The 26,488-nt window shown below is 36.0% G+C and overlaps 1 protein-coding gene, 1 long non-coding RNA gene and 1 pseudogene across 2 annotated transcripts; 2 read left to right on the top strand and 1 right to left on the bottom strand.

Annotated features, from left to right (window-relative positions):
• The first annotated feature begins 1,305 nt into the window (after window positions 1-1,305).
• On the top strand, window positions 1,306-4,989 carry LOC132599009 (pectin acetylesterase 8-like). The gene is made up of 13 exons (XM_060312247.1): window positions 1,306-1,347; window positions 1,454-1,614; window positions 1,703-1,785; window positions 2,051-2,177; window positions 2,286-2,365; window positions 2,593-2,679; window positions 3,253-3,377; window positions 3,490-3,550; window positions 3,639-3,692; window positions 3,805-3,882; window positions 4,201-4,282; window positions 4,375-4,514; window positions 4,681-4,989. The coding sequence occupies exons 2-13, from the start codon at window positions 1,455-1,457 to the stop codon at window positions 4,849-4,851; spliced, it is 1,248 nt and encodes a 415-aa protein (XP_060168230.1). The 5' UTR covers window positions 1,306-1,347; window position 1,454; the 3' UTR covers window positions 4,852-4,989.
• A 5,438-nt stretch (window positions 4,990-10,427) lies between these two features.
• On the top strand, window positions 10,428-13,311 carry LOC132598960 (uncharacterized). Its single transcript, XR_009566750.1, has 3 exons — window positions 10,428-10,613; window positions 12,153-12,209; window positions 12,973-13,311. It is a non-coding gene; the product is annotated as an uncharacterized LOC132598960 (long non-coding RNA).
• A 2,897-nt stretch (window positions 13,312-16,208) lies between these two features.
• Window positions 16,209-18,356, bottom strand: LOC132613735 (beta-D-glucosyl crocetin beta-1,6-glucosyltransferase-like; annotated as a pseudogene).
• Window positions 18,357-26,488: the final 8,132 nt, after the last annotated feature.

The raw sequence follows: 26,488 nt of genomic DNA, 5'->3' as shown, positions 1-26,488 counted from the left end.
TCCACTTCCCGTTACTCCGATAAAACTACGGTCCGGAAAGTGTGGGGACTATCTGTATGCGGTAAAAATCGGATATATGCTAAACCGATAAGACCGAAGATCGAGGGAAGAAAGAAGCAAGCACGAGCATGAAGACTTTCTTTCGGGACCGGAGGAATGCTTGAACCGAAGAAAGCGAAGAACATTGTTTGGTCCGGTTTCTCCTTCGCCGAGTTGATTGTGGCCGTTGGCCCGGTTGATTGTGGCCGTTGGCCCAGTTGATCATGGCCGTTGGTCCGGATAATCCGTTACACAATTGCCACACGTCAAGACCGTTCTGCCACATTGTACTGCCAATCGTACGGGTGTCAGACCGTACGACCAACCTTATCCTTTTAGGGTTTTTCTTTATTCAAAAGGGCTTTATGTTGTATGAGGCCCATAAGGCAAAAACTATAAATAGGGGTCATTACCCTACTTTTGAGGGTTGGCTTCTTGAGTTCTAGAACATTGTAATAGCAAAATATATCAAATCTCTCTCTCATTCTATGATTTTGGTCCGGATTCAGTGTGTTCTTTAGCTTTGTTCAATCAAACAAGTACTCAATATATTATTTAATATACACATTCAGTACAAAACATTGATTGCTACATAGATTATCATTTACATATTCTCATATTTATCTTTCTTCAACCAAATATATTAAAGTTCAACCACATATCCTATACCTCATTTACAAATTCAATTGATTATCCAAATTCGGGGTAAACAGTAGTATCAATTTGGAGTAAGCTTACTAGCTAGATGTTGTTGCACTTATATTAAGTTCAATGTCGTTGCAAGAAGTTTTTTGCTTATGGGTGGAAAAATTTATGTCTTCTAAATATATATAAATCTGTCATTAAGAGAATCTCTAATTATGTTTAGCACACTGACGTCGCCTTAGACAATATATTTGGTATTGGAATGAAATGTGTTTGGTTTAATAGTGGATATGTAAGATTCTTAATTATAGACGATCAACTCGTATATATGTGATTGAGGTGTAGTCAATTGATTGATTAAGTGCAGAAATTATTAAGTAATTAAATTTGGAATTGCACGTGTAAGTTATAATTATCACAAATTGAAATGTGTTAGTTCCCTAGACGTTCCATATAACTACATCATGCAAACAGAAAATTGTTGGCCTTAGAATCTTTGAATTTCAAAGGAAATTGTGGTGCTAGTATTTCTCTCATCTGTGGCCTGCCTACTTTTCCGATACCAACTTCAACCATCGGCAATCTCTAAGAATGTTATTTATAGCTCAAATTTTATTAGTTGGGGAAAACAAATTAAGTCTTTTGCAACAAATATATTAAAAAGTACGTGTGGAATATTTCTTTTTTTTTCTTTTCAGACATGCAATGTACTCATATATCCATGATATCATCAGTTTCTCATTTCCCTTTGTTGTTTTATGTCTTACAGGATGATGATGGCCAAAACATATCCTCAAGTACTCTTATGTTTACTTATTTGTTCATTGGCCATTATCAACACTGAGTCACACGCAAAAGAAAATGTAACATCAGATGAGGCATATTATGTCTCAAAAACAATCGTTCAGAATGCCGTGTCAAAAGGAGCAGGTTAATTTCCTTCACTTATTAATTTAGAAAATTTGAATTAATTGTAGGCATAGTTCTGTTAATATATATATTTTTTTTAATGTGGCAGTATGCTTGGATGGATCACCTCCAGCATATCATTTAGAACCAGGATTTGGAGAAGCAGCTGGAAATTGGATTGTTCAACTTTCGGTAAGCATGCATATTCTCCCTTTGGAGGGACATATGGTACATTTTATGTAGTTTCTAAAATCTAAATTATTCTTCAAAAAACATAAAGATTATATGTTTGACTTAACGATCAAAATAAAGAAGTTTGACCCTCGGAATCCGAACAGTATCACATGAATTGAGACAAAGCTAGAAGTATGACTATAGTACATTTTCCCCTAGATATAGTGCTGTTTCAATTTTTCTTTTTTTCAAATCTTTGGAATTCTCACATTGTTCTTATTAGGGAGGAGCATGGTGCACAAGCGTCACAGATTGTCTGGGACGTTCCAAATCCGATATTGGTTCATCAAAATATATGGGTTCATGGTGGTTTACAGGAATTTTTAGCAAGAATCAGAGTTCAAATTCAGGTTCTCTTGGAATAAACTAATATAATAAGATCTCAATCTGCGGTGCATTATTATTCTATTGTAGTTCAACATGTCAAATATAATGGTTAATTAATGTAAAATATGCAGAGTTCTACAATTGGAACAAAGTATTTGTTAGATACTGTGATGGTGGAGCATTCACCGGCAATGCCGAATCCGTTGATCCTGTACGTTCTTTAATTTTAATTAAGCTATAATTTCAAATAATAGATATATTTCTCAGCTGAAATAATACATACCAGAAAAGAAACTAGCCTTCCTTATGTTTCTATCATCTTTTTTTGATGTATTTTAGTAGAAGAACATGGAAATTTAATTTCGAACTTATTTGAGAGTAATTTATCATTATAACATGAAAGTGTTTAATCACATTTACCTTTTTCTTTTTTCTTAGGCTACCAATCTTCACTTCAGAGGTGCAAGAATTTTTGAGGCGGTATTGGAGGATCTGCTAGCAAAAGGATTAAAGAATGCGAAGAATGTAAGTAAATGTTAATTATCGCTCAACTAATTTAAGTAAATGAGAAATGAGAAAAATAAAGTGGAGGAGGAGGATGTCTATAAATAATACTAATAGCGGTTTTTTGGGTTTTTTAAAAGTGCAAAAGAGGTGCTATAGGAGAAATGGTTGAGATTCATTTAATGTTCCTAATATTCACGAATGTTAAGTTAGGAAAGTAGATTAAATACAAGTAACATCTCATACAGTTGGTTAGGTTACACTAACATGTATATAGATTGAATCCATGCAGTATACAGGTTTAGGTTTAACATGAGTTTATAGAAAAAATTTCACCAAGCCATCCATTAAAATTGAACGCTTCTTTGTTTGTACCTCTTAAAGGACTTATTCCGGTAAAATTTCAGATTAATCAGCTCAGTAAGTTCTGGATATGAAATGCCTAATGCAAAAGAAAAAAAAAATGCGCACGTGATTCTTCACTATTAATCTCATACATGTTAATTGACACATACTATATACTTTAATAAAAAATAAAAAATAAAAAGAAAAAAAAACACATACTATATACTAAGTAGAAGTTAATTATTGCAGGCCCTTCTTAGCGGAAGTTCTGCGGGAGCATATCCAACAATGTTATACTGCGATCGCTTTCGTCAATTATTGCCAAATACTCCTAGAGTGAAATGCATGGCTGATTCTGGTTATTTTATTCGTGTGTAAGATTTTTAAGACTACATTTATGATTTATGCATGAATGTTTTAAGAAATGATATATTCCTATATTTAGAATTGCAATTTAATGTTGGAGCTCCCTCTTTCCAATTACAGGAAGGATCCTCATCATGCAAAAGCTTTTACAGATATTTATACATCACTTGTTACTTTACATGTAAAATTCTATCACCTAATTAATTATCTTTTTCTATTTGTTTGACTTTTAATTTAATATAAGTTGCTATTCATCTGAGCTACTGCAGGGAGCGGCCAAAACGTTACCTAAATCATGCACTTCAAAAATGAGTCCAGAATTGGTACATACTACTACTGATTGATAGCAATTGTTGTGTTGAGTTTTTTTGTTTTTTTTTTTTGGCCAGTAAACTAATGACCATATATAAAAATCTTCCAATTCACTGCATGCAGTGCTTGTTCCCAGAGAACATTCAACAAGATATCAAGACACCACTTTTCATTGCCAATTCAGCATATGATAAATTTCAGGTAGTTAATTAGATATTCATCAATTGTTATACTCCTACTTAATTACTTTGGTCAGTACTGGCAAACTTAAAAATTCAATTAGAGTATTCAAGATTTAATATATAACTAGTATACACACAATTTTTATGTGAAAGATGTTTAATATAGCCGACCACACTTAGGCCACTACTGTAGACCTATATTTCGTGATTACCAAAGATTTTGTCGTAGAAAAATCGACACGTATATAAGGGTTGTAATTTGATAATGGATTTTCTTTATTGCTATATACTGGGAGCATACTTAAAATGTCTATTTTCTACATGAACCGTTTTGCAGATAAACACTACTATAGCCAATCATGTTAACGGTTGCATTGAAAGTGGAAATTGCACTGCCAGTGAGAACAAAACCTTCAGAGGTTAGTAAAGATGACTTAACAGGGATAATTTTTTATTTTTTTTCAATTATGCGATGGTGTAAAGTCTAACACTTCTTGATTTGATATTTCAGAGTTTAGGTCGGAATTTTTAGCTGCTTTGCCCAAAGCAGATAATCCTAAATTAAAGGGAGTTTTCATTGACTCTTTCAATCATCATAGCCAGAACCAATTTTGGTGGTCTCCTGCAAATGTCACCACGATTAACAACTTGGTACGTATGAGATTATTTAATTTATTCTTGGAATTGTATTTGTTAACTTCTTGCAACTATACTATTTTGTCGAACATTTTATTCCATGATCTTTTAAAACAAAATATTTCAGAAAAAAAGTTGTTCTATCATGCTATTAATTTGAGGAAGTTTTTTATATATGCAGACTCTAACAAAGGCATTTGCTGATTGGTACTATGATCGAAATTACACCTATGTCATAGATGAGCATGACTTGCCAATCTCTGCTCTAGGAACGCTTAAAGCCAAGCAGAGTGCAATGTCTAAAAGTTCTGTAAAATACAATGCAAGTATTTCATTGACATCAAATTTCTGATTTATATGTCTGAACTGTTGCAATATAAATAAATAAAGTCCAATTGTGGTATAATTCAGTAAAGTTCAGAAAGATGGATGTTAATCTCTGTACATCTTTGTTGTCTCCATTAATAACATGTCGCATATTCCCTTCTAATTTTCTTACGGCTACGTACCCAAGATAATTATTAGTGATATTTTTACCTAATATATTATGGTTTTAATAGAAAGCAACTCCAGCATATACATTCTTTCACGCTAACAATATATTTTAACAAAAGCTTACGTTTTATGTATTAATTGATGGTATAAAAAATATTAATACAATGATCTAAAAAGGTAGCTATCAATAACTTTATGTAGTGCATAATTAATTTATAATCTAAAACTATGGTAACTAACCTGCTATAATATATGAAAAAGATTATTATACTATTAATATGTATAACTTAAGTTATTAAAATGATGTGATCATTATTTTGTATTTTCTGCTATTTTATCACATCTGCGGTTTGAGAAAGTGCCCTTCAATGGATAATATAAATGAAACCAGTTCATGGGTGTAGGTTTTGATTTATAAGTAATAAATAATATGAAAGGTTGGAATAGTAATTAATGAGAAAATGAAAAAAAAGAAAATGAAAGAAAGAGTTACAACTATTCACATAAATTGGGTAACAGATGCACATTTCACACAATAAAAAGAAATAGAAAAATAAAGGAAAAAGGAAAAAAGGATAAACAATTTCTTGGCCAATGAGAGGTGCCAAGTCCTCTCTAGCACACGTTGAATAGTAAGCATGATAGAGTTGACGACTATCAAGTAATGAAAGAATGAACCAGTGATTGACTACATCAATCACTGGCGAGCATTAAGTTTGTGTTGCAAAGATCATCTCTCAGAAGTGTCTATTGTTGAAATGGACACATGGAGTTGAGTATTGCGACACATGGGAAGATTTCACAAGTATCCGATCCTAGGAAGGAAGAGAAATAATTCAAGCAACCATCAAGGCACCAAACTAAAGAAACAATGGCAGTAGGAACAACAATTATAAAAGTCTCCGCTAAACAAAAAATGAAGGAAAAAGTTGCAAGTCAACATCCTCCAAAGAAAAGCGTCATCCAACGTTGAAGGAGTTAGAAGCAAAAGTGTACCCTTTTCTTAACGATGATGTCCTTTCAATTCTTAATGAGTTGCTGACCAAGAAGGTCATTGAACTTCCTCTATCAAAGAGACCCCACGAAGCCAACAAAGTCAACAATCCTAAGTATTGAAAATTTCATCGCATCATTAGTCATCCAACTAAAAATGTTCCATCCTTAAACAGAAGATTACGATGTTAGTTAGGAACAGAAAAATAATCATTGATGATGAAGATATAGTCGAGGCAAACCATGCTAGTGCTTATCTTCATAACAAGAAAAGCTCGGTGCTAGAAACTCAAAGATGTAGGTTTTATGTTGCATCTACAAAAACTAAACAAGGATCAATTATGCTACAACTTGGGAGCTCTAAACCAGTTGAAGTTCCAGCCTTGAAGAAAACTCCAAACACATCCAATTTTGATGACGACTCCAACAATTAGGACGGTGAAACTTGGACATTGGTTGCTCATAAAAACGTAAGCAACCAAGAGCTTTAAAGCATCAAATTCCAAAAGTAAAAGGCAGCACATATCATCTTCAAACATAGAGAACCGTAAAGTCCAATGTCAAGAGTTGGTGCAGCAATGCTTTATCACAAAGGGTTCGATATCCAGTTACATTATTGGAATTCTTTCCTAAACTGCTCCTCGATGCACCAGCTTAAACTGCACATCCAATGCTCCTCGGCGCACGAGCCTAAACTGCAAGTTTCTATGTTACTCGACGTATGAGCCTAAACTACAAGTTGTTACGAGTCTTTTTACACAAGCTTAAACTGCACATTTCAACGCTCCATGATGCACGAGTATAAACTACATAAAAAAACTCAAATAAAGTACTCTTTATGAACTATGTAATGACTTGATCCTCTTCGCCGAGGTACGTAGGCTATTTAAAATTTTCTTCTAAGTGCAGTCACATGAGTAAAAATAAAAAGCTCATCCCTTTAACACGGAGTCAAAGAAAAGTTGCTTGCACAAAGTTTCCTTTGCTGCTTTTCACACGCTTGGAGAATCTAAAGACAAGGTTCTACAACTTTGGAGGATGGAGCGATTTTCCATGATGTTCTTCTTACATAAACTTCTTCATAGTAGATGGATCTTACTGCATCAATGGGTCTACACACTCTGTTTGGGGGCATATCTACTTAGTTCATATACTTGCTCGTCATACCTGCAAAAAAATGAGGTACTTCAAGTGCCTCTCTCGCCAAGTTAAAGAGGGAGATGCACCGTCAACTTTCTTGCCAAGGTTGGAAAGGACTACGCTAACTGTCAATCTTACTAAGCCGCAAGGATGAGATTTACCATGTAATTGTTCTACGGATGCTGCAAGAAAAGTGAAGGTCTAAGTTGTGTTCGCAAAAAAACTACTTCAAGGGTAGACACTAAGTATTCCTTACAAATCACGTCGACAGCATCGAGACCAGTTGTACTGCTTCATAGACCTAAAAATATATACAAAATGACGAAGCCTTAATGCTTCAGTGCGGGATGGTGAACATTGTGTCATTGTACTTCTCCACCAAGTCTTGAAGGATAAAACATCCATGCCGCGAGAAGGATGCTAGCTTCTTTCACTTCTTTACTAAGTCAAAAGAAGAGGTTGTCAGCGCCACAGGTTAATGGACAAGTCATTCTCCTTACGTCTTTATAAAATCGTGAGAAAATGACATCACATGGTCTTCTTCCGCCAAGTCATAGGGATGAGATTCTCCATGGTCTTTCTCCCCAAGGATAGAAAAGGCTACTCCAAATGTTCTCAATCAACGCAGCAAGAAAGGAGGAATCACCAAGTTATTCTTTGCTAAAGTAAAACAAAACCACCAAAGAGGGATGCAATAAGTTTCCTCTCACGAAAGCCAGCTGGACAGAGTAATGCAACAAGTTCCATCGAAGTCGGACGGACATCATCCCAAGTAGTTCCTCACCAATAAATGATGATGAATTATGAAGGTCCTTCCAGTGCTGTAGGAATTTTATTTGATATTTGTGGCTTCAAGAGTGGGTTGTGAATTCGTGTGCATGTTTTCATTTGAAATAGAGACCATTTACACTCTCGTGTAGACCTACAAAAAAAATACAAGAAAAAGGATAAGTGCCCTCATGAATGTTGTCCAAAGTCCAGCACGACATATCTGGAGACCAGCTTCAAAAATTAACTTCTGTCAATTCAGAAAAATTTTAACTTTGAGTTTTGGATATGTCATAGTACTACAATTGTAGAATCTTCTTAATCAAGCCACTCGTCATTTGGTTGCTCCTACGCTAAGATACAGACATTTTGGTGAGACTACACGAAACAATCAGAAGAATCACCAGATCTGGTTACCAATTTCAAAATTAATTCCCTTCAATCTTGACGGTGTTTGATGGTGAATTTTGATAGTCCTACGAGTATAGCATCTTCAGAATGAAGCCACTTTTCATTTAGACGCTCCTACACTAAGATACATATTTTTGGTGAGACTGCACGAAATTGTCAGAAGAAAACACAAATCTGGAGCTCAACTTTAAAACTTAATTCCCGTCAATCTGTACGGATTTTTTCTTTGGTTTTTGGATATGTTGTAGCCTTAGAAGTCTACTTTCATACAAACCAAGAGGCTTGTCATTTTGATACTCCAACAACAACGTACCATTCCTTTTCTCATAGGTGCACAAATCTAAAAATCCTTAGTCGCAATCCTTAAAAAAAAAAAAAGGAAGAGAGAAAAATGATACAATACATGGAAACCACTTGCCCGACGTTTCAACTTAGCATTGAAGGATATCTTTGCCAATGTCATGGTGCTTCAACCGAGCAGGATGGACGCCAGGGTGCGACGACACGCTTCGACTCAGCAGGAATGATATTGAAAGAGTTGTAAGAAATGGAAAAAGAATTGATGGCTTCAATTGGTAGAGGTGCACGCCTTATATAGATTTATTAAGGCAGTGAGATTTTTTCCAAAAAGAATGCAAATGTACCTAATTGTGTTTCCCGGAAAGCTCATCACTATATGGTTATTGATTTGGTCTATTATTTTTTCCAAATTACCATATAGGGAGAAATGAATTCAGAAACAAAATAAAGGAAAAGATCAATTCCATATTGCGAAAAAAAAAAAAAGGAAAGACATATAATTTTCCAAATCATGCAACATAATTTGAATAATTATGAGGAAGACAAAATCAAGAGTTACATAAGGCAAAAATCAATTTCATTGTTTTTGTTCAAATTTGAAATGGTTGAATTGAATAATGTTATTTTTCATTTTGTCCTGTTATGGAAGGATGTATTTGCCATATAGAGTTATAATACAATTCTGATATTTGATTATTGATCAAGAAAAATTGATGGAATAAACTCATCCTCAAAATTAAAGGAAGAGATTTGCGTATCTTTTTGGTTGTTCACAAAAAAAAAATGAAGAAGTTCAAGCCACATTTCAAGAAATGTCTTTGAAAACAAGTCTCAAAGAAGTTTTGTACGAAGACCACTCCAGGGGTACTTCAAGTCTCGTCTACAATTTTGGCAAGCCTACACCTCGAAAATTTTTGAAGTAGGGGGCATCTGTGGACATCGAAATTTTAATTGAATTAATCCATACAAAATTTCAATTAAATTCTAAGTTATTGACATGTTGACCAAGTCAAATTTTAGTTAATAAAATCAGATTAATTATTTAAGTCAAAATTACACGACTTGAATGAAATCCAAATTTTATTTGGGTTAGTCTATTAAGCTGACAAGATAAGCCCAACCCATGTTCTTCAGGTCTAAGGACCGTTAGAATTACTTAGAGACCAAAATACCCCCAAGCACTTGCTCACACCTATATAAAGGGGTCACATATCCCATTTTAAGGACATCTTGAAATTGACATAACATCTTGACTAGAGGCAGAAGAGAGCAACGACATCTACATAAGTCTTCTCCAAAGGTCTTCACAAAAAGAGAGTTCGAGAGACGTCTTCCCTCAAGAACAAACCAAGTGCTGCTCAAAGTTCTCCCTAGATTCAACACATGAACAGAAATCCATCCTTCATGTAACATCCCGTATTTTCTTTCAACGTATTTACGACTAAGTTAGAATCCCGTGTTTTCGTTCAATATATGCACGACTAAGTTGAGGTTGATGAATGCACTTAAATATGAGAAATGGAATTTTAGGCAATAAAAACGTGCTACTTGCTTACCCTGTCCTACTTGCTGAGCTACTTAACACGTATATTAATTATCAAACGAGGACGAGACGCGTGTTAAATTGATAAGGACCAGCAGATATTATTCTCTAATTAAGAAAGTAGGTGATTAGCAGGTGTGTCACCTACTTTCTAAAAGGAAAAACTGAAAACTAATCCCCCCTAAAAAAAGCAAGGGATAAGGGCAGCCAAAGGGCCCCTTTAAAGGGCTGGACTTTCTCATTATTTCCACATAATTTTCAGAACCTAGAGAGCCTTAGGAGGATCCAAAAGAATTCTCTCTCAGATCAGCCCCAAAACCCTAAGGAATTTGCAGAAAATCTTCTCACTTTTGCAATTTAAGTTGATGGGCTGTTTCAAATCTTGAAGAATGTAAGTCAATGAAAGTGATTTCCACCCAAGTCTAACTACCTCCTTGGTTTCTTCTCTTGAAGAACAGAAATAGGTAAGGAATCTTCTCCTCTTCATATGTTTGAGCTCTTTGGAGTCTTAACTAAGTTGCGGAAGTAAGAACTCTTGAAGAAATGGCCTGAAAATTAATTCTAGGCTGCTATAAACTGCTGGACTAATTTGAAGTTGTGTTCTTGATGTTTTATGGTTGGAAATCAGTACATATAACCTAATAATACTATTGTTATTGTGGTTGGTGTGATTGAAAGCAAAAGAAATCTTGGAGGAGTGTTGTTTGATATTGTAAAACCGGGCTTGTTGTGGTTATTGTTGCGCCCTTGTTGGAATGTTTTGAGGGTTTAATTGTTGGTGTTTAGGGCTGATTATTGTTGATAAAGGACTGATAGAGTTATTAGTGTTGTTTATGTTACACCTCGGAAATTTCTCCGTACTTGTATGATGAGTGGAATGATGAAAAAGTTTGAGTGTATGATGTTTTGTTAAGTCGGGAATGGCTAATCATGAATTTTTGGAAATAAGAAAGTCGCGGAAAAATTTTCAGTCCAGTGGTCGTATATGGCACTATACGGCCCGTAAAGTGATTTACGGACCGTATAGTGCAATCGTCCTTCAGCTTGCCAAAAATCTCAAGTTCTGCCCAGTGATGATATGGTTAAATACGACCCAGTTTACGGACCGTAAACTGGTTTACGGTCCGTAAACCAGGTCGTAAACTGCCATGTTCCTCAGCCAAAACTTTCTGTTTTTAAAATGATTAAATACGGCCATGGAGGACGGACCGTAAATCAAAATACGGTCCGTATATGGTGGTTTACGACCACTGTTCATCCCGACAAGAATTCATTAAAGATCAGATTTTTTGATTTTTAAAGGGGACTTAAGCTCATTTCATTTCATTTTTCATCAAGACAACTCAAGAGACTTCTAGAACTCTCCAAATATTTCCTCCACAAGAATTCAAGAGAATCAAAGGTGATATCAAGACCAACAACACTAATTTCATGAAATCAAGTGTAAGAACACAATAAAGGATCATCTAAGTGAAGAAATTTCAAAGAAGGTGAGACTAGGGTTTTGGCTAATTGAAGTATTTCAACTTAAGGATTGTTCAACCATCATCCAAGGTAAGTTTCATGATTATTCCATGTTGTTTGAAGTATTGGAAAGCTTAGACACTTGAAATGTAGAAGAACATAGAAATGGGTCATTATTGAGTGAATAGTGGCATAAATGAATGATAGTGGAATTGAACTATGAATATTGAAGTGTTGTTAGTACAAATACGTTATAAATGATGTTTATATCATGAAACAAGCATTAAATGCATGAAAACGCAAGGATGAGCTAGAAGTAGAAATAAGGGAAAATTGGAGGAAAATGGTGGAGTCTGCCAAATGTACGTAAATGACGATTGTCGATTATGATATTGCGAATAATATCATGAATATTGGGAGTTGATATAAAACATGAGAAAAGTAGTATGAGCGAAGGAAGCGTTGTCCGACTTTTCCTAGAATTAGCAATGCGTTCTTATAGTTAGTTTACTAATGTTGATACGAATTCTCTTATGAAGGTAACGACGTGATATCGACGGAGAACAAGTGAGCGATATCTTAGCTAAACGACCAAGGTATGTGAGGCTAGTCCTTCTTTCTAATGGCATGAATCTTTTAGCTTGAATCCCTATTCCTTTCATGAGTTCTTACATTCGAAGAAGTTAAAAGCTTATACCTATGAATGTCTATATGAGATAAGTTATACGATATGATGACACTAGAATGATGATGATGTTATTCCTTGCCTACACTCACCTTATGTACTAGTCCTTTCAAGGTGAGACAGAATGTCCATAATGGTTCCATAATGTAACCGGGGGATCACGACCTTACGTCACCCCGATAGAGTAAAGTTGATCATGAGCCTTATACATGCATTATGATAAGATAAGTATTTTATGATAAGCATATTACTATGAGTATTTACGTTAAGCATGTCATGAGCATTTCACACCATGCCTAGTTGGCCGGGCAGACACCGCTTCGACGGGCGGCGATACAGATACACCACGACCTACGGGCGTGGGCAGACACCACTAGTGGGCGGCATGAGATGGTACCCCGGACATGGGAGGCCTGGACGCGAGCTAATATTATTGATTATCACACCGTTCCGACATGGACGGGCAACTTGCATATAATGCATACATGTTATGATGATGAGTATGAGTAAGATAGCATGCATTACTTCATTTATGATTACCAGTCAGATCCAGATGTCTCATGTTGATGTTATCCCCATATTATTGATGTCTCCTTTCATTATGTATGCCTCTCATACTCGGTACAATATTCGTACTGACGTCCTTTCTTCGGACGTTGTGTTCATGCCCACAGGTAGACAGGGAGGAGAGCTTGGCCCGGGTCCTCAGTAGCTGTCAGCTGATAGATAGCACTCCATTGTTCGGAGGTGCTCATGGATATTCTTTTGATGTACATTCATATATGCATATTTTGGGCATGACAGAGTCTTGTTCCGTCTATGTTAGTAGAGGCTCGTAGATACGCAGTGTGGGTTAGATGGTCTCACAAGATGTTTTCATATATATGTATATTATTTTGATGGCCGAAAGGAAAATGTATATAATGTATTTATGTTTTGGTTAAATATGATTTTTCCTACAATTGGTATGTAAAATTGATAAAAGAGTATTAAATGAGCAAGACAAGTAGTAGAGTGAGCGGTGCTCAGTAATTTGCTCCGGGTACCCGTCGCGGCCCCTAGTTGGGTCATGACAGTTTACTTGTGATTTAAAGAAAAGAGGAGTTGGGAACTTGTCGTTTAATAACTTTAAACCGAGCATGTCGTACGTTGAGTTGGTGTCAAATTCTGATTGTGTTGTGTTAGGTTGTTGGTTGTGTTGTTGTGTAGTCTCACCTATTGTAGGCTCGAGGAAAGTAATAAAATCAGGGGAGGTGCTACCCCTTTTAATATAGAATAAGCTTATAGTTCGTTATACGATAGTTGTATCTTTCATAGCTTAACGATAGCGTCATTATCATTGTTGTAGATTAAGGCGCGACGAATTGAGTTCAGCGTGGCTATTGGACAGATTATTATAAGGTATGTAATGACTATCCTTTTTGTTTTTTGGCATGATCCGTAGACAGTAAGTGCTTATCGAATCTTAAAGAAAAAGAACTATTGTTTAGAGCTGACATAGAGGTGTAACGTTTCTAGATGTAGTATTGTATCTTCCGAGGGATTCCTGTCTGTTCCTTAGTTCATTGTTGGTAGAAGAGTTAGAGAAAGACATGTTGATATCTTCATATATTTCAGTCTACACATGATATACAACATGATATATACATATATTTTCTTTAGCTTGGCCACTAGGTCAGTGAGACAGACATGCTTGGCCTACGAGTCAGTGAGACAAATATGCTTGGCCTATGGGTCAGTGAGACAGATTGCCTGGTCGACAGGTCAGTAAGACAGATTTGCCTAGCCGATGGGTCAGTGAGACAGATTGCCTGGCCTTATGGTCAGTGAGATATTACAGTTGCCTGGCCACATGGTCAGTGAGATATATGTTATTGCTATATTGCATTTCACATGAGACATTTCAGGGTATTCCTTGGCCACCAGATTGTTATACTTATCAGTTCAGTTTCAATTTCAATTATTTTGTTGTCTTACATACTCGGTACATTGTTTTGTACTGACGTCCCTTTTGCTGGGGGCGCTGCATTCATGCTTGGAGGTACTGATAGACATGTGGAGCTCCCCAATAAGCGGGACCATACATCAGCTGATTGGTGATCTCCACTTATCGGAGTTTCCAGATCTAGTTTTGGAGTGTCTTTGTGCTATAGATATGATGGGTAGGTCGGGGCCTTGTCCCGACCATGATATAGTTATGCTTTCCATAGACGCTTGTAGACGAATCCTTTATACAGTATATTAGTGTTGTAGCCTTGCTGGTCTTGTATATGTCTACTTTGATACTGTTGATTGTGTACGTTCATAGTGGCTTCATCAGCTTGCTCAATATACATATGTTTTGGGTGTGTGCCCCATTCATGAGATAGCAAGTCTTTACACATATACAGAGTGTAGCCCTTTCGGCTTTGTTGGTATTGTCTGTTTGCAGGTAGGCTCTGTCAACCTAAGCTGAAGGCTACCCCTCCACAGTTATTGATTCAGAGTGGTTCGCTTGGGCCGAGTATGGCACGGGGTACCGGTCACGCCCCTCCAGATTTGGGATATGCACTTCATTTGAGAAAGACACTACATTGACCCTCGAATCAAGGCGAACAACATGGAGTTAGAATTAAAGGATACACCTAGAGTTGTACTCACAAAATAATCAATAAAATATTTTTTTCCTCATATTTGTTTTGTGATTGCAGTTATTTATTTTCTGCTAGCAAAATTTGTCGCGAACAAATACGGGTTACAAACCCATTCAAATAACTCATATCTTTATCAAATAACTTTAAATTTTAACCACAACTTCAAAAAGACATTCTCAACGAACCTCAATCATCAATTCGTCGGAAATTTCAACCAAGTACAAAACTCATGTGAGCTTTCAAGCTTTTAAAAACTCCAACAATAATTTTTTAATGTTTCACTTTAATTCACCCAACGTTATTTAAATCTGTGTTGATATGTAAATACCACTCTCAGTCAGTTTTTAAGTATTAAAACATGAAAATCATGATGACAAATTAAGAAAATATTGCCTTCTTGTTAAGCATTTCAAATTATATAAAAGGTGAGCTAAATAGGGTAAGATTTAAAATATGGACTTATTTTAATTATAAGTTCAGGCCAAAGTGATTTAGAGGGTAAAATAAAAAAATATGGATCCGGCTCCTCTCCATAGAACTCCATTTTCCCCAAGTTCTTATTTGGATGAAAGACATGTGTCATAGTTAACAAATAATGATTGAGATTTAATTAACCAAACTAAGGTTTTGATCAGAGCTAGAATAATTAATATACCAAAGATTTCCTTATGAATTTCTGAATTTTCCAATAGTTCCTCCTTTTTTCTAGATTTTTGAGCTCTTGATTAGTAATTTTGTATTTTGAGTTAATATTTACTTGCTAATTTAATTTGATGTGTTCCTCTTTTTCTTTGATGAACAATACTTTTTTTTTTTTAACAATTGACAAGATTCCACTAAAATTTAACATTAGACAGATAAATTTTTTATTTTATAATATTATTTTTCATTCTTTTAATTTTTGATATTGTACATTAATTTAATTGGGTCTTATTGTATTTACTCCCACGAAGCATTAGGCTGTTCAAAAAGAAAAAGTCTATTTAAGAAAAAGAAGAAGAGGAACTCGTAACAAAATTGGAAAAGAGAGAAAATCATTAAATGTATATATGGATGAGATTTTCTGGAACTATAATTATGGGATTACCAAAAGATTTGGAAGTAAATATATGGTGTATTTATTATTCTAACTATGATTAAAATCTTAGTTTGTTTAACTAAATCTTAACCATTATTTGTTAACTATGACAAATGTCTATCATCCAAGTAAGAACTTGGGGAAAATAGAGAGAAGAGAAATGGAGAGGAGCCGGATCCAAAATAGAGATTCGTACACACTAAATAGAAGATTTAATGCACTTGCTATTTTTGCAAAGTTGTATTAGCTTTTCAACGGCTGCATCCATCTCCTCTGCTTATGGACTTCAAATTTTCACTAGTGTCCTTAACCCTCTGTTTGGATGGTTGTTTCTCGTAGTTCATTAATGTACAGTATGGTATGGTACAGTATGGTGTTGTATTGTATTGTACTGTATTAATGAACATAATGTTTGGATAGACTATATCGTTTGTTGTGGTTTAATAATATTTGTATTGTTTGGTTTGACTGTATGGTACTGTATAATAACTTGTAAGTTTACTAAAATACCCTTAACTCTTAATTAGAAATTAGTTTATATATATTAATAAAACTCAGGTAAAGAATAAAATAGGAACTTTAAAAGATAAGTAGGTAGTCAGTGGGGGTGGTGGAGGGGTAGGTGGTGTGAGATGGGTGGTTGTGGGATGAGGGTGGGGGTGAGGGGTAGTGGGATGAGGATAGGGGTAGTGAGGGTGGGGGTAGTGGGTGGTAGAGGGGTGGGTGGTTGTGGGATAAGGGTGGGGGTGGGTGGTAGGGAGGGCGTGGAGTGGGGGTGAGTGGGAGGGTGGAGGTGGGGGTGAGGTGGATGGTGGAAGGTGGAGCAGGGGAGGGGTGGGGGTGAGTGGTAGGGTAGGGGTGGAGTGGGGTGAATGGTGCAGGGTAGAGTATAATGGGGAAATAAAATACGTAACCATGGAAAAAACACCAAATTCGTAGTTACAAAAATTAGGACTTTTCATGGTTATATAACCATGGGATGAATCACGGGTTTACAACACAATACCATATAATTTTAAGAACAATGGAAACAAACATGGTTTCATACAAAACCATACATTAATGAACCACGGGAAACCACCATCCAAACAGGGGGTAAGTTTTTCTCTTAAAATTTCCCCTGTTTTCTCACAAATCACACTTTTGATAACATATGCCTTCTCTTCTCTGTGAACCTTCCCTTCATCATCTCTAGCAATCTCCACAGCTACCCCAACTTCTACCATACACCTAGCATTTATTGGTTGATCAAGGTGAATGGGCATGGCTATGATTTGCACACCAAAATTTATTACTTTCCGTTACAGAATTGCAACCGCAATGACTTACAAATCCTCCCGTACTTGGATGGTGGAGAATTCTTGGCTGTGATGCCCATCCATCCACTAGCCTTTCCCTGTCTCCAATTCTTTCAAGAAAACCTTGGGGTAGTGCTTCTTCAAGTTTGACTTTTTCCCCCTTTGGAAACCTTACAAACCATATGAAATTAACGCTGCTAAGTTACAGTCCGTAAGCTATCTCTTCCATGTCTTCCATAGTCAAGAAATACTCACTTCCACAGGAGACAAATACAGTTGAATGCTCATCTTTCTTTCCTAGCCAATTGATGAGGTCCATATTCCCATCATCTTCATTCATGCGGTCATGGACCGCAGGACCAATTGGAACAATTTTCGTTTAGATCAATTCAATAAGATAATCAATGCACTTTGCCTCTATTTGCCTGGAGGTATTCATCAGCATGATTTTATTCATTGGTACTTCTTCAGCTGAAGGGTCGTCCTTATCATCAGGATGCTTCTCTTCAATGTCTTTTTCCAACATTTCCTCAAATCTTGTTCGTTCAATCTTCCTCAAATAAAGGGATGAGAAAGGGATTCTAAGTTTGAATGTAAAAACTAGGAAAATGAAGCTTGAATGTAAAAACTAGGAAAATGAAGCTACACCGCAAGTCATGAGCATTATTGTTGGATTATTGTGTGAAGGGGCAAATCATAGAGAAGCAAATCAAGTTTCAAATTTTCCAAGATTCTTGAAAATTCAGGTTTGGACATTTTGAGGGCTTATTTGAGTGTAGGGTTAAGATGGAGTGGGAGGCCGTTAGTAGTATAGTAACTAGGAGGAAGCTCAGACAATTTTGGTAGATGGAGTTCAACTAGCTGAATTGAAAGAGTATACTTTTGGGGGATCCTTTTCTTGATAAGCTTGAGATTAATAGGTGTAGAACATAGGTAAACATAGAATCCCGTCTACAAGTTTCTTGGCCATGTTCAAGTAAAGGGGAAATGTGACCATAAGCCAACCATGGAAACATTAATACCCTCAAACTAGTACCTTCTAAATCCATGAAATCACTCTTTCTTGAAACACACTGGGTATAACTTGGTTTATGTTTTTCCTTTTTTGATACTGGGGAGAGTATAACTTTGTCTACGGCTACTTGTTGGGTTTTAATGTTAGCTGGCTTTTATAGACAAGGGAGATGAGGACAGAATCTCATGAAGAGCTTATGGTTGCTTTAAAAGGAAAACTATAAACGAAAGCTAATGAAGTTTTCTATGTTGATTTAGTCTTGTTGTTCTGGCATTCTGCTAACTTATGGTGAAGTGTAATCGCTGCCTAAAGAAGCCATGATTTTTTTCCCTCCTGAAATTCATAAATAACAGAACATATACATATATACACGCCTAGGTACCAAATAATTTTGCTAAGAGTTTAAGTTTTATATATCGTAGTGTAATTAAAATAAAGTTGTTTATTACATGTAAATTTCTTAAAATGTTGGATTTAAAATCTTAAAATCACCTCTATCTGTTATAGTGGTAAAGATGACCTGATGATGCAAAAATTGTTTAAACTAATAGTATATTACTTGAACTCTTTCAATAAACATACCGTGCGCGCAAAAGAAGCTAGATTTTCCTAATTGCGCGGTTTGATAATTTAATCAGCCGAAAGAAGACTAGGGCTAATTAATTTATTGATTCACGTGTGGTCATAAAATTAGCAACATGCATTAAATTGATAGTACAGTATATTATGTTTGAGATTTTACCCTCTAATTCACTTTGGCCCGAACTTATAATTACTTAAAATAAGTCCATATTTTAAATCTTACCCTATTTAGCTCACCTTTTATATAATTTGAAATGCTTAAGAAGAAGGCAATATTTTCTTAATTTGTCATCATGATTTTCATGTTTTAATACTTAAAAACTGACTGAGAGTGGTATTTACATATCAACACAGATTTAAATAACGTTGGGTGAATTAAAGTAAAACATTAAAAAATTATTGTTGGAGTTTTTAAAAGCTTGAAAGCTCACATGAGTTTTGTACTTGGTTGAAATTTTCGACGAATTGATGATTAAGGTTCGTTGAGAATGTCTTTTTGAAGTTGTGGTTAAAATTTAAAGTTATTTGATAAAGATATGAGTTATTTGAATGGGTTTGTAACCCGTATTTGTTCGCGACAAATTTTGCTAGCAGAAAATAAATAACTGCAATCACAAAACAAATATGAGGAAAAAAATATTTTATTGATTATTTTGTGAGTACAACTCTAGGTGTATCCTGTAATTCTAATCGCCATGTTGTTTGCCTTGATTCGAGGGTCAATGTAGCGTCTTTCTCAAATGAAGTGTCACATCCCAAATCTGGAGGGGCGTGACCGGCACCCCATGCCATACTCGGCCCAAGCGAACCACTCTGAATCTGTAACTATGGAGGGGTAGCCTTCAACTTAGGTTGACAGCGCCTACCTGCAAACAGACAATACCAACAAAGCTGAAAGGGCTACACTCTGTATATGTGTAAAGACTGGCTATCTCATGAATGGGGCACACACCCAAAACATATGTATATTGAGCAAGCTGATGAAGCCGCTATGAATGTACATAACCAACAGTATCAAAGTAGACATATATAAGACCAGTAAGGCTACAACACTAATATACTGTATAAAGGATTCGTCTACAAGCCTCTATGGAAAGCATTACTATATCATGGTCGGGACAGGGCCCCGACCTACCCATCATATCTATAACACAAAGACACTCCAAAACTAGATCTGGAAACTTCGGATAAGTGGAGATCACCAATCAGTTAATGTCTGGTCCCACTTATTGGGGAGCTCCACATGTCTATCAGTACCTCCAGGCATGAATGCAGCGCCCCCAGCAAAAGGGACGTCAGTACAAAACAATGTACCAAGTATGTAAGGCAACAAAATAATTGAAATTGAAACTGAACTGATAAGTATAACAATCTGGAGGCCAATGAATACCCTGAAATGTCTCATGTGAAATGCAATATAGCAATAACATATATCTCACTGACCATGTGGCCAGGCAACTGTAATATCTTACTGACTATAAGGCCAGGCAATTTGTCTCACTGACCTATCGGCTAGGCAAATCTGTCTCACTGACCCGTCGGCCAGGCAATCTGTCACTGACCCATAGTCCAGGCATATCTGTCTCACTGACTCATAGGCCAAGCATGTCTGTCTCACTGACCAAGTGGCCAGGCTAAAGGAATATATATATATATATATATATATATATATATATATATATATATATATATATATATATATATATATATATATATCATGTGTAGACTGAAATATATGAAGATATCAACATGTCTTTCTCTAACTCTTCTACCAACAATGAACTAAGGAGCAGACAGGAATCCCTCGGAAGATACAATACCATATCTAGAAACGTTACACCTCTATGACAGCTCTAAACAATAGTTCTTTTTTTTTTTAAAGATTCGATAAGCACTTAATGTCTACGGATCATGCCAAAAAAAAAGGATAGTCATTACATACCTTATAATAATCTGTCCAATAACCACGCTGAACTCAACTCATCATGCCTTCATCTACAACAATGATAATGACGCTATCGTTAAGCTATGAAAGATACAACTATCGTATAACGAACTATAAGCTTATTCTATATTAAAAGGGGTAGCACCTCCCCTGATTTTATTACTTTCCTCGAGCCTACAATAGGTGAGACTACACATAAACACAACCAACAACCTAACACAACACAATCAGAATTCTGACATCAACTCAACATACGACAAGCTCAGTTTAAAGTTATTAAACGACAAGTTCCTAACTCCTCTTTTCTTCAAATCACAAGGAAACAACACTAATAAATCTATCAGTCCTTTATCAACAATAATCAGCCCTAAACACCAACAATTAAACCCTCAAAACATTCCAACAAGGGCGCAACAATAACCACAATAAACGAGCAACAAGCTCGGTTTTACAATATCAAACAACACTCCTCCAAGATTTCTTTTGCTTTCAATCACACCAACCACAATAACAATAGTATTATTAGGTCATATCAACTGATTTCCAACCATAAAACATTAAGAACACAACTTCAAAGTAGTCCAACAGTTTATAGCAACCTAGAATTGATTTTCAGGCCATTTCTTCAAGAGTTCTTACTTCCTCAACTTAGTTAAGACTCCAATAAGCTCAAACATATAAAGAGGAGAAGATTCCTTACCTATTTCTGTTCTTCAAGAGAAGAAACCAAGGAGGTAGTTAGACTTGAGTGGAAATCACTTTCCTTGATGTAGATTCTTCAAGATTTGAAACAACCCATCAACTTAAATTGCAAAAGCGAGAAGATTTTCTGCAAATTCCTTAGGGATTTGGGGCTGAATTGAGAGAGAATTCTTTTGGATCCTCCTAAGGCTCTCTAGGTTCTGAAAATTGTGTGGAAATAATGAGAAAGTCCAGCCCTTTAAAGGGGCCCTTTGGCTGCCCTCATCCCTTGCTTTTTTTTGGGGGGTGGGGGGGTGGGGGGATTAGTTTTCAGTCTTTCCTTTTAGAAAGTAGGTGACACACCTGCTAGTCACCTACTTGCTTAATTAGAGAATAATATCGACTGGTCCTTATCAATTTAACACGCGTCTCGTCCTCATTTGATAATTAATATACGTGTTAAGTATCTCAGCAAGTAGGACAGGTAAGCAAGCAACACGTTTTTATTGCCTAAAGTTCCATTTCTCATATTTAAGTGCATTCGTCAACCTCAACTTAGTCGTGCATATATTGAACGAAAACACGGTATTCTAAATTAGTCATAAATACGTTGAAAGAAAATACGGGATGTTACATGAAGGATGGATTTCTGTTCATGTGTTGAATCTAGGGAGAACTTTGAGCAGCACTTGGTTTGTTCTTGAGGGAAGACGTCTCTCGAACTCTCTTCTTGTGAAGACCTTTGGAGAAGACTTATGTAGATGTCGTTGCTCTCCTCTGCCTCTAGTCAAGATGCTATGTCAATTTCAAGATGTCCTTAAAAGGGGATGTGTGACCCCTTCATATAGGTGTGAGCAAGTGCTTGGGGGTATTTTGGTCTCTAAGTAATTCTAACGGGTCTTGGACCTGAAGAACATGGGTTGGGCTTATCTTGTCAGCTTAATGGACTAACCCAAATAAAATTTGGATTTCATTCAAGTCGTGTAATTTTGACTTCAATAATTAATCTGACTTTATCAACTAAAATTTGACGTGGTCAACATGTCAATAGCTTAGAATTTAATCAAAATTTTGTATGGATTAATTCAATTAAAATTTCGATGTCCACAGATGCCCCCTACTTCAAAATTTCTCGAGGTGTAGGCTTGCCAAAATTGTAAACGAGACTTGAAGTACCACTAGAGTGGTCTTCGTACAAAACTTCTTTGAGACTTGTTTTCATAGACATTTCTTGAAATGTGCCAACTGAGGAATCTTCGTGTTGCTCCCAAACGCACACGCAAGTATACGTGGTCGTACAAGTAATATAGACTGTTAAGTCCAGATATCGATCCCACAGAGACTTAGATTCTACTGTTAAACTAATTCAAATTCGAATGAAACTATTCCAGAAAGTGAAAATCAAGATGTCTCTCAGTCGTTGCATCTCTGCCTATATCACATAGGCAAAAAAGTATCTCAATAAATCTAAATGATAAGTTTTAAAAAATTATTAAGTCGCGCAATGTTTTTCTCTAGTCTTGAACTTCTTCATTTTTTTTTTTTTTTGTGAACAACCAAAAAGATACGCAAATCTCTTCCTTTAATTTTGAAGATGAGTTTATTGCATCAATTTTTCTTGATCAATATTCAAATACCAGAATTGTATTATAACTCCATATGGAAAATATATCCTTCCATAATGGGACAAAATGACAAATAACATTATTCAATTCAACCATTTCAGATTTGAAGAAAAACAATGAAATTGATTTTTGCCTTATGTAACTCCTGATTTTGTCTTCCTCATAATTATTCAAATTATGTTGCATGATTTGGAAAATTATATGTCTTTCCTTTTTTTTTTTCGCAATGTGGAATTGATCTTTTCCTTTATTTTGCTTCTGAATTCATTTCTCCCTATATGGTAATTTGGAAAAAATAATAAACCAAATCAATAACCATATAGTGATGAGCTTTCCGGGAAACACAATTAGGTACATTTGCATTCTTTTTGGAAAAAATCTCACTGCCTTAATAAATCTATATAAGGCGTGCACCTCTACCAATCGAAGCCATCAATTCTTTTTTCATTTCTTACAACTCTTTCAATATCATTCCTGCTGAGTTGAAGCGTCGTGTCGTCGCAACCTGGCGTCCATCCTGCTCGGTTGAAGCACCATGCCATTGAGAAAGATATCATTCAATGCTAAGTTGAAACGTCGGGAAAGTGGCTCCCATGTATTGTATCATTTGTCTCTCTTCCTTTTTTTGTTTTTAAGGATTGCGGCTAAGGATTTTTAGATTTGCGCACCTGTGAGAAAAGGAATGGTACGTTGCTGTTGGAGTATCAAAATGACAAGCCTCTTGGTTTGTATGAAAGTAGACTTCTAAGCTACAACATATCCAAAAACCAAAGAAAAACTCCGTACAGATTAACGGGAATTAAGTTTTAAAGTTGAGCTCCAGATTTGTGTTTTCTTCTGAAAGTTTCGTGCAGTCTCACCAAAAATATGTATCTTGGTGTAGGAGCGTCAAATGAAAAGTGGCTTCATTCTGAAGATGCTATACTCGTAGGACTACGACATATTCAAAATTCACCATCAAACACCGTCAAGATTGAAGGGAATTAATTTTGAAATTGGTAACCAGATCTAGTGATTCTTCTGATAGTTTCGTGTAGTCTCACCAAAATGTCTGTATCTTAGCGTAGGAGCAACCAAATGACGAGAGGCTTGATTATGAAGATTGTACAATTTTAGTACTATGACATGTCCAAAATCAACATTGAAATCATTCTGTATTGATGGGAATTAATTTTTGAAGTTGGCCTCCAGATCTGGCGGTTCTTCTGACAGTTTCGTATAGTCGCATCAAAACGTTCGTATCTTTGTGTACGAGAGTGCAAATGATGAGGGGCTTGATTCTGAAGATGCTACAGTCGTATTACTACAACATAAACAACAATCAAAGCGAAAATCCTTTTGGATTGATGGGAATTATTTTTTTAAGTTGAATTGTAGATCTTCGTTTTCTTCTTTCAGCACTGTGCAATCTCACGGAAAACTCCATATCTTGAGATTGGGATGTCCAAATGACTAGCGGCTTGATTATGAAGATATTAGACTCCGAAGGCTACGACATATCCAAAACTCAAAGTTAAAATTTTTCTGAATTGACAGAAGTTAATTTTTGAAGCTGGTCTCTAGATATGTCGTGCTGGACTTTGGACAACATTCATGAGGGCACTTCCCTTTTTTTCTTGTATTGTTTTTGTAGGTAATGATATCTATACGTTAATTTAAATATTACTTTTGTGCTAATATATTCCTTACATGTTTCATTTTCCTTTTGTTAATTGTGATCTTCCTATACCTGTTTCTGAATAATTTTTTCAAAAATCATTGAGTGTCATAAGGAAAAACGAAACAACTATGAGGTCATTTGGTAGGAGGGATGAGGGATGGTATGGGGTTATTAGTCCTATGGGATTGAAATTATCACATGTTTAGTTGGTGGGATAACTCACTTGGTATCCTATCTGATCCTATCAATTTGGGATAAAAGGTGGGATAATGGGATAAGTTATCCATTTTTATTCCACCCAATTTCATCTAGATGTGTTTACCCCTTAAAAAGGTAACAATTGAATTTGTACGTGGTTTAAAAGATATTCGATTTGATTCATTTAACAAAAAATAACAATAATGAAATATAGATTGTGAGTAAAAGAATAAGAAATAGCCTTGGAATTGGATGCAATGAACAACTCGTTCCAAGGCCTGTGTTACTCGGACCAAACTGTAGGAATTCTTATTATTTTGATGCTTGACAGAACTTTGGGAACAAGTTAGTGATACAATCATGTGGAAGATGGTAAAAAAGTAATGGGGATATGAAGATTTAGTACAAGAGTTTACATTTAACAAGGTAACTAAATCAATTAGACATAAAGATCTCCGAAATCTCGATCTTGACAGCTGTTAATTGCGCCGTGTGGAATGAAATCCGCAACAGATCAGATTTCTCGCACTATCACCAACTATAAGCGCACTCTTTGGGAATTGCTGGGTCTGAGAGTTGGGTCCGAAATGTTCCTGTCTGGTTTAGTCGAGCTCTATCATCCACTGCCCTTCATTCTTAGTTCGAATAGTTAGACCTTGGGTCGGGATCACCGACCCCAGTTTTCACCATATACAGATAGTCCCTCCATTTTCTGGAGGAAAGTATTAGCTCCGGGAAATGGATCCGAATAAAGCCGAGCGATCTGTACTTAGCCACCTTTGAAAAGACATTTCATCGCTTCTGCACTCAGCTCGATGCAGATTTTTCATTATTACAGCCGCCTAATCATTCTTGAGAATCCAACCCTTGTCAGAACTTTTAAACTTTCAACTTCTCACTTTTTACTATATAAAGCCCATATTTCATATCTTGCCATGTACTTGGCAAAAAGCCCTAAAGTCCAAACCTTTTAAAAGCCTTATTTGCAGCTGCTTGATCTTGAGTCTCCTTCTAAGTTCCTAACTCTTTTAAAACCTTTGTTTGCGATCACATGATTCTACGCTTCTTTCTTAGTAATGACTTTGGTACCGTTGTTAACACAAAGTGCGGATCACTCTTCATCACCACTACGTTCTCCACCATTGTCAGCGGCGGGTGCGACCAGCCCCGATGAGGAGTTAGAGTTTCTTGCTGCGGACATCCTCCCCGCCGACTTTAAATATGCGAACGATTGCAAAGTTTCTTCCCACCTTGATTCTGTGGAAAAATTTGAATCCTACATTGATGTCTCCACTATTACCATAGTTCGGAATGATTGCAACTTCAGTGCGGACATCGACATCCGCCCTGTTGAACGAGGAGTAAGAATGAACCACAATGTAATTGGTTATTCGTTGGCTTATACTTACCCATTTGCTATTGAGTTTTATCTTCGCATTTCCCAAGTGATAAAAGACTTCTGCCATCTGTACCGC

Source organism: Lycium barbarum, chromosome 1, assembly GCF_019175385.1.
Source record: "Lycium barbarum isolate Lr01 chromosome 1, ASM1917538v2, whole genome shotgun sequence".
NCBI lineage: Eukaryota > Viridiplantae > Streptophyta > Magnoliopsida > Solanales > Solanaceae > Lycium > Lycium barbarum.
The sequence above is the reverse complement of the archived record's forward strand: the minus strand, read 5'-3'. Positions and strand labels throughout refer to the sequence as shown.